General features: G+C 34.1%; 1 protein-coding gene across 8 annotated transcripts in view; it reads left to right on the plus strand.

Annotated features, from left to right (window-relative positions):
• INO80D (INO80 complex subunit D) overlaps positions 1-8,721 on the plus strand; it is a 90,459-nt gene extending 81,738 nt beyond the window's left edge. For all 8 annotated transcript variants that reach the window (XM_069075290.1, XM_069075292.1, XM_069075288.1 and 5 more), the window contains exon 13: positions 3,187-8,721. Coding sequence is in view for 1 of the 8 variants with exons in the window: in XM_069075294.1 (XP_068931395.1) it covers positions 3,187-3,200 (14 nt within the window). In the remaining 7 variants the exon portion in view is untranslated. The remainder of the gene's footprint in view (positions 1-3,186) is intronic.
• Positions 8,722-9,833: the final 1,112 nt, after the last annotated feature.

Here is a 9,833-nt window from a genome sequence, read left to right on the forward strand (position 1 = left end):
TTTCTAATAAGGAGGCATGCAATGATCAGGAATGTTGCCAGTTATAGCTTCACACCAAAAACTTTGAGTAAATTAGTGTTCATGTAGTCCCCCGTGCTGAGGCCAGAGGGAGGAACACCTTTAGAAAGCACTGGAGCAAGATTGAAGATAGTGCAAGTACTCCTTTTCCTCTCATCTCACCCAGTTGAAAGATTTCATAGCTTTTGATTTGATTTGCTCTTGCCGTTTGCCTGGATTGTTCCCTTGGTTGAAAAGAGAAGTAAATTTCTATAATACCAAGAGGTTAGAACAATTACTCTCTTGCCAAAGAGTCAGTGTAGCAATTTTAATCTCTTGGTAGATATATTTATTTATATGAAAACAATGGAGTAAAGCTTTTTATTTCATTCTGAAAATCTAAAAATTAGCTACTTCTATGGAATGTTTAGAGGTAATACTGGCATCAAAAGCAAATCTTACAACAGGAATATGGTCCTCTTTGGGTGGAAAATTGCTGGTATTTTAGACCGAGGTACACAATGCATAGTAAAATAATACCATGACAAAAGAAGAATCACTTTGTTTCTGTGGTGGTTTGGGACCATTTGTAAAGGCCAGTTAGGTACAGTTAATACTGATTTCGTTTACAGAGTTGCTGCAGTTAATGGAAGTATCCTATGCTGTAGGAGTCAGAATCACCATTTCAATGTATGCTATCTTCTGCTTGTATATTAGGTTACTAATCTAATTTAGCATCTGAAGAAAAGTTGTATTTTCTCTCCTTTATTACCCCCACACAATAATAATTATTATTATTTGAGTTAAAATACTATTTCATTTCCTCCGTGGAATTGGCTTAGCATTTTGCACATCTGGGTAGGTTATGTAGCTAGTATACAGTTGTTCACAATAATGAATGGCAGTTACACTTAACCCACCAAGTAACAGACTATGCAATGGAAGGATTTTCTAATATTTGTTCTGTAGGTTATATAGTGAAGGATTGTTTTCTTGAGTAACCTACCACATGTGGGAAAATTGCTTGTAAATAACTTTTCTGAGCAATTTCATGTTGGCAAGCAATGTGGCATATGTATAAAATGCCCCTCCATGAGAAAATTATAATTTATTGAAAAAAAAAAGGTAGTATATATGGAGATCGAGTAAGAAGTGTTGTGTGTGTTTTTTTGTTTGTTTTATTTTGTTTTGTTTTGGTGGTGGTATAGCTTGTAGTTTAAGTCTAAAGAAAGCTAATGGCTTTTTTTCTTCATCCAGTAATTCTGTAGGGAATTTATTTCTTCTGAAGAAGTATTTATGTAGTTGACTGCATCCTTGAAAAGCTCAGTGAGTCTCAAACTTAAAAATTTCTGAATGATCAGTATTGTTTTCTTTAATGACACTAAACTCGAGCTCATTTACAGCCTATGATTACGTTAATCCATAGAGGGAAGTTTTATTCATTAAAAGGTAAGAAAATTAAATATTTGCTGCATATTGGTATCCCTTCAGTTCAGTTTCCCTCTTGAATAATTGCTCATATTAAAGAATTTTCTTACTAGTGACTTGGACCAACCAGCCATATGAATTGGAGCTATAAACTTTGGGCACATGTGTATAAGAAATCAGTCATAGTAATTTTGAAATCATAGATATTTTCTTATTAGAAACTTCCCTCTCATCCTTTCAGAGATCTTGAAACAGCATTTAAGAAGGAGTATTAGTGATGGGAGGAATAAAACAATAGCCGTTTCTACCAATTTTGAGTAAAATGTGTATAAAGTGCTTGCAAAAAGGACAGGTAGAAAGATTTACAATACTAATTGTTCAATAAATTTGCAACCCATTTAAATTGGTTTTTTCTTTTAATTTTTAATGTCTTTAATCTGTTTTTTTCCTCCTGTTCCTCTCTAACTCTTGCCCCTTTCTTTGTGAATGAAGTATGCCAAAAGTTTTTAATCTGGTGTATTTTAAGGCCTTAAATGCAGTCCTTTTCTAAATGTGGCTTATAGAACCCTAGGGTTTTGTGGAACATTTCTAAGGATACCTTAAAAGAAATTCTAGTCACATTCAACAAGTTTCATGTGTGTCTGCCCCTTCTCCATGACCCCTCAGACTACACCAAAGGTTGGGGTTTTAGGATAGTTGGAATGATGCAGATAGATTCTTTTGTAATCATCTCAAAATTTATAAGTAGAAAGGCTTCCCATCAAACATTTATATTGAATGTCTGACCGACAGTATATTCTTTTTGGAGTAATTTTCTTCTGACTGAAAGAAAAAAGCTATCTCATTAAATGTTTTCATTCATATGTATGTAGGTGTAGGTGTGTGTCTGTGTGTGTGTGTATATACATACACACTATGTATAAATGACAGCTCAGAAATGGAGTAGATGTTTTATTTCAATTTGGAAGCAATTATCCTTCCCTCTCTCTCAGTCTATATAGAAGTAGAACCATTTAACCATTTCTTCTTAATAGGGTAACATTTTATAAGATTAAATCCCATGATTTAAAACATGGCCAAGACAAAGTCCATGTTAAAAATGACTATTTTAGAAAGAATAGCTCTCAATGGATGGTTTTTACTGGCATACTAGAAAGGAGCTGAGTTTGTTCATGTAGCTCTGTTGTTTTTCCTCCAAACATTTACTTAGGAAAAAAGGGCAGAAACACATGGCAATATGGCTGCTTTTCCTTACTGCCAGTTGCTATGTCAGTAAATGCTAAATATGAATCAACTTCAGGGAGCTTTTTTCTAAACAGCAAACATTTTCACTCTGTTTTTGGTTATTGGCTTTTCTCACTGCTTTTACTTTTTGTGGTATCACCTGCTTTAGATCTCTCGATACCTTGGTGTTAATGTGTCTTGTATTTGGTAGAAGGAAATATATTCTATGTGGCAGTTTGGAGGGAGAATATGATATCCTTTCCTTTTTATCTGTCATCTCCTTTTACTGGGGGAATCTGGCTAGTTTGTCTAACACATTTTTTTCATCTTCTAGAGTTTAGTCTACAGAAAAATCTATATGAGAAAAACTTAGAAATCTATATATAATCTATTTAAGACAGCACAGTTCTTTTCTTTCTCTTCTGCCTACTTGCCTCTGCCCACTTCTCAGTAATGAAACACATACACATAGTGTATGAGCTATACCTTATTCTGGTCTGAGTAATAGAAACATCTTTCACTTTTTTTTTTTTAAAGCTGGGGACCACTGAAGTAAGCTCTATATGCACCCAGAGTTCCCCATGGAAAATTTTCAACATGCAGTGCAGAAGGCTTCAATGCAGCTAAATGCCACACCATTGCTTTTACTTTGGGAGTAGACTGATTTGCCCTGAAATGACTCCAATCTTCAGCATTAAGGTACAGTTGGTTCCAGTGGATCAATGCTGCAATGATGGAAAGTTTGATACTTGTTGATAGTATCTTCATCTGCTTGGATGGGTTGAACCAGTTCCTCTGAACAGTGATGATTATTTTCACTGTACAGTTTGAGTATGTCTCAGGGATTCCTTGTGGAAATAAGGGCAATTTAATAAAAAACAAAAAAGTAAATAGTTTTAAAAGAAAATAAAGGTAGAATATCATCAAAGAGAGCGCAAGAAAGAGAAAACACATTGAGTTTTGTAGTCCACAGTGTCTTGCCTAGAGACTCTTTCTTTCTCCTTGGGGCTCTCATCTCAATTTCAGCATACAGAATATTTTTCCATCACGCTCAGCTTTAAAAGTTTTATTTAAAAGTTCCCTTCCCCAATGAGCTTTCAGAATACTTATTGTAGATTTTAAGAGAAAAAGGTATATTAATTTATGCTATTAACATCACCTCATAAATTATAAGTTTTATACTAAAGCTGTATTGAGTGTAATGAATTATGTTTCCTATGTGTTTTAATAGCTATAAAATTATATACAAGCTTTTTTTTGGTGAAAAACAAACTAGTGAAGCACCTTTTTACACTGGATCTCTGCCGTGTCAAGGTGTATAGCTATTCTTTGCTACCTTGCAGATAATATAAAATAAAATGGTATCCTGCAGCCTCAAAATGTAGAACATCTTTTAGCCCATTTATTACCGCTCATAGAATTCTTGAGTATTTCATTCTTTAGTAAATGATCGTGGTTTACACTTAAGACGGCTAGAAGCTTAGTTACAGGGTAAATAGAAATACATAGATCAAATAAAAACTCCAACTACTGTAGCTGGAATTGTGAACTAAGTTTGTAAGACCTCTTTTTTTTTCCTATGGATTTATTCTTTAATTTACAGTTCATTCTGTAAGTTGGGAAATCAAAAAGAGAGAAAAAGTCAAATCTAGATGTTCTCAGTGTCTTATTCAGGAACTTTTTACCCCTCCTCACTAAGGAATTCCCACTGTGACTTAAAAATAGAATTAAATTACTTGTGTGCATGTATGTATTTGTGTTTTACACACATGCAAAAATATGCATTGGGGGAGTGTGTGTGTGTGTGTGTGTGTGTGATGAATGTGTGTGTAGGGTAAAATAGAAAAAAGTAGCAACACAAGGTGATGGAATGTATTGTAGAAATATGATTTATTTAGTTGAGGGGATTGGACTTATTTTCTCATTGTCACTATTGTATAAATACACCAAATTCTTTATTATGTTATGTTAAAAGGCTAGCTCTGATATCATGTGCATTTTATTTTAAACCTTTTGATTGACCTGCATTGTGCTCCATTTTTTTAAAATGGCATGAGAAATACCAGACTCTAAGACACCCTTCTCTGTCCCCTCTTTTTTTTTTTATTGGTTTTAAAATGAGAGAGAGGAAATGAGGTGTTATCTGTATTTTATTGTGGGGTAGTGGGACCAGATATCCGTTGTAAATTTTTAAGTTAATAGTAAATTACTTTATACTCTGACTTTAAAATATTGCCCATCATCCTTATTTCAATTTGACAAATATTGTGGTAGGCATTTGCCATTTTCATATCTTTGTTTTACTGAGGAGTTGGTGGGATCATTTCGCTCTGTTTCAAAGCTAGGGAGAGTTTAAATTATTTTAAACATTTTTTTTTTATCTCAACCAGGCTATCCCATTTGAATTTAGGACAATTTTATTTCCCATATTTTGTCCATGAGGATGATGATGCTTTCTCTTAGACCTTTATCTAAGAGTTAACTTCAGAAGAAACATTCCTATTTATTTTGGTTTTTAGAGTCATTGTTCTGTTATACTTCACTGTAATAGACAGTAGTTTGAAGTAACTAAAACCATAGAGGTTACTGAATTTTTCATTCATATTTTTAATAATGAAAATCATGTATTGTTAAAATCTCTTAAAACCGTTTCTCATAACACACAGATATTTGTCATTTGATTTCAAAGCTACATTTGCTTAAAATCAGTCAAAACCTAGGAAAGCTCTGTATGTGGTTCTTTTTACAGTTGTACTTTTCCAGCATCTCCCAAGTTCACTCTCTCCGTGGATTTTTTAAAGATTTGTTTCCTGCATATTTCTTGTACATAAGCATGCAAATGAAAGAGGAGAGTTTGTACTGGTGCCATTCTCCCTTCAGTTGTTTGTAATGGGATTTATCAAAATAAATTCCCCATTCATCAGTGGAGGGAAAAAGACCCTTTTAATGTATATTTGTACAGAGATGTGTATATCAGATGTGGTGGCACTTTGCTGAATGTAAACTTGCCCTTGTCAATGGAAAGATTAAAAAGTATTATGTTTATTTATACATTTGTATAATCTAAATCTATATATACACGTATGTATATGTGTGTATATAGATAGAGCTATATACATATATTTCCCCAAAAGTGTGTGTGTATAATAGATAAGTAGCCTTTGTTAGCAAGATTAATACGTCAGCAGTGGGGTTCTAGATGAAACTGCAAACCAGACAAAATAACTCTCTAGGGCACATCACCATAACTCCCTAGGATAGAAGTTCCTGTATTATAGTCTTGTTTCTGTTTATAATCAGTTGATGCCCTATAAAAATTATTTCTGTTGTCCGTTTCCCCTGATCCTTAGTACCATCACCACCAACTATGGTTTACTTTCTTCATTTAAAAGCCAAACTTCAATGCTCCTCACACTTTAATCACTCTCATTCTAGCCCAAAGCATTTGGTTTAACCACCCTGTCTTTCATTGTTACCACTGTTGTTTGTTCTTTAAAAGGCCTTTATTTTAGAGGTTTCCTAGAAAACTTAGGTCTCAATAGTATACACTGCACAGATTTGGAAAGATGGGTTTAAATTCTGTCTATCTGAAAAAATGTCCCACCAATTTAGGAATTTTATCTAGAAAACTTTATAAGGTCGTTGCTGAAAGAGGGAGAATTCTAACAGTTAAAGCTTCTTATAAGTTACACAAGTGTCTGCAGAGAAAACATGCTTATTCCCTCCTTTATTCTCTTGTTAATTTGGCATTTGAAAATTTTGATTCATGTTGTAGTTAGCTGGCCATTTTCACTTTCTTTTTCAGTGACAGTTAAAAGCCTACTCAACCATATGTAAGCCTCTTAAGGTCTGTGGCCAACCCTTACTTTAATTTATATTATAATTGCTCTTTAAATTCTCATCTCTCCTAGTGAAATCTCATTCTTATATTATAAATTCTTGGCAATATGGCCTTTGATATTCTGACAATAGTGACATTGAGTTTTAACTTTGCTGCAGTTTTATAGAAAACTTACATCCATTTATAATTGTGCCTTCTAAACTCTTATGCACACACAAAACAAAGTGTATATATACATGTTGGAGCATGTGTACATATACTAGCATATATGCTCACACAGTATGTCTTTAGTATATATTATGTGAGTGAATATATAGATATTCAGAGACAATAAAGAATTGTTCTCTTGACATATACTCATGCATATGTATATTAATATATGTATATAAGTAGTGTGGATATACTGTATATACACATGTATATGTATGAGTTTTGGATGGCGATCTTTTACATTTAGCAAAATGCTGCCCCTACTGGAATATTGTCCCTGCAGTGGCAGGTGTATGTAACAAATTGTCAAAAGTGTAACATTATAAAAAATTATTTAAAAAAAACATTTAAAAATTTTAAATCATCTAAAGTCATTGGGAAATTATTTATTATTTTTATTTGTTTCCTTCTTGTTGTTGTTATAAATTAAATCACAAGGGAAACGGTCCTAAAAGTTGTCATCTGTTCAAAGGGAGTGAGAGAGAGCTGGAGGTGCACTTGAAGAACTTGGTGGTTTTTCCTGTCTCTGAAACAGAGATGTGCTAAAACCAGTCTGGTCATTTCAATTACAAAGACACCCTAACCTTTCCTTTAGTACACTTTGTCTACTATCCCCTAGATCAATAGTGGTCCACCATTGGTTGCCTGTTTATTTCATTGATATATAATGATAACTAAAATTGATTTGACTGAGGAGAGTTAAATATTCTCCTCCTGCTGCAGGGAGAAAATATCACCTCATTGTTACCTAGCCTTGCTCAAAATACACCTTAGAGAGTGTGGATTTCTCATGAAGCTGTCTGAAGTGAGCCTTTCATTTATTTAATTAAAAGTATCTTCACTAAAAATTCTGTTAAAGGAATTTTGAGACTGTTCATACTGGACATAGGCCTAACTCTTCGTTAGACCCACAGCCTCAAGTGTTTTTCAGTGATTATCATGCTGATTGCAAGAACATGAAGAAAACTCTTAATTGCCATTTGATTTTGTGATTGGATGGCAGAACAGATTACCTCTTTGAGACATAATTGAGAAACAAGGTAGATGGACAATCGTACATTTCAAGATGTTACAGAAAACATTGGACTTAACTAAGAGTATACCTTAAGACTGTCCTAGAGAGGTTTGTGTCTCTGTCATTTGGAAAGTTAGCCTAGCCACAGCCAGATAGCAGAAGCAGCCTTACAACAGGAAGCCTTGTGCCAGTTGTATAGCTGCGAGAGTGTGATAGAATATGAACCAGTTGCATTGGGGAAGCCAGGAGGAGGCAGCACATATGGAACAGTGAACGACAGCTTGCACACTTTCATTTTCTTTCTTTTTTTTTAAAGTAGCTGCACGGTAGCAAGGACTAGCAGTCCTTTCCCCCAGTCCTTCTTTTTCATTGTCCCCTCTCACCTTGGCACACAAAGTTTGCTAATATGCCATACATTGAAAACACTCACAAAAAAAAGAAAATAATTCCTTAAAGGGAACATACAAACTTCAATTCTCCTCTGTCTTAATAATGGCTGAAAGCTTAGTTAGTATGCACAAAAGCCTGATGCCATTTGTTTCTGCAGAGACCGCTTTTAAACAATGTGTGGGAGCAAGATGAGGAGAGAAATGTTTTTTGACCAGAGCCCCCAGTTCTGATCAAAATTCACACCTATGGCTTTTAAAGCAGGTGTGCTGGAGGACCACATTTTAGGAGTAGGCAGGCTTCTGGTTTGTATTTTCCCTTTAAACAGGAAGACTTTTGGCTCACATTTTCCATATATATCTCAATGAATGTACTGTATGACCATTTTAAAAATTTGATGAAATAATAATGGATTGGTCTCCTTTTGTTATCTGGTCCTTGTTTAATTTGTTTAAGGGTTTTTGTATACAGAAGTTTACATTTTTATGTATATTTTTCTTGTGTAAAAACTGATGTAATATGTGTATAAAACACTGTATGTATTATCTGTATATAGTGTGACAAAATGATTTTTCTTTCTTTCTTTTGGATGTATTAATAAATCTTGCTGTGAAATAGTCTCGTTTTACTTTAGTGTAATTTCCATTACTGGGGATTTAATGTAAGTTGATATTTATCTACTACATCTTAATTCTTTGTTATCTGAATAGGCTTTTTTTTTTTTTAATAAGCTTGTCTGGCCTTTATTTTCATGCCTCCATGATTGAACTAACAGATTAATTTATTTAGTAGCTGATGACCAACTTAATGAAGTCACAGCACTTTTCTCTATTGTTTTTATTTATTTATAAATAAATCTGAATTTATATAAATTATATATACATATATGAATTATATATAAATTATATAAATCTGAATAAATTTGCAATCTGACATAACTTACTGTTCCTTCCCAAAAGTCCTTTAAGGTGTCATTACCTGACATAATATCCCCAGAGTTCACTTCATCAGAAAATCACACCTTCCAGATTTCCACTGGATTTCCACAGGTACAAGATTGACTGTAAAAGCTGTAAGGCCAAAGACAAAAATTATTATTTCTCTCAAAATGCAGTCTCTTTATTTGGGAATGAGGCAAAGGAGCTTGCCTGACACCTACTTATGATTATAAGTGTTTATTGATTGAAAAATTTCTCTGCACTCCCTTTCTGTGGGAAGCTGTTGTATATGTTTAAAAAAAAACATATGAAGGAAGGTTAAGCCTCTATAAAAATCTCAGAGTGTCAGAGGTAGAAGAGACCAGCAATTGAACAAGAGCTCTCTTTGTGACATTCCCAACAAGTGAACATTTAAACTGTGTTCAGGAACCTCAAGGGAGAGGAAACCTACTTCTTCCCAAAGTGGCCCTGTACATTTTGGAATCGCTCACAGGGCAAGCAAGTTTTTCCTTACCTAAAGCCTAAGCTTTCTTCCTGGTTCTGTGGCCAAATAGAATCATGTCTAATCCCTCTTCAAAGTGATTGCCTTTTAAATATCTGAACTCAGCTAAAGTCCTCCTCATACGTTTCATCATGGCATAGAGATGATCCTAGATCCTGGATCCTTGAGAGCTGTTCTTTCCAGATAGGACAGCAGTTCCTATTAAACTGAAAAGGTTTCAGATATATGGCCCTAGAGATGGCAACCAAGTGTCTGTGGTCTTAGACCGCCTACATATGGAGAATCTCATTA

The sequence above is a fragment of the Petaurus breviceps genome, unplaced genomic scaffold (assembly GCF_028583685.1).
Source record: "Petaurus breviceps papuanus isolate PSGF00001 unplaced genomic scaffold, PetGlider_PUasm1.0 90903, whole genome shotgun sequence".
Lineage (NCBI taxonomy): Eukaryota > Metazoa > Chordata > Mammalia > Diprotodontia > Petauridae > Petaurus > Petaurus breviceps.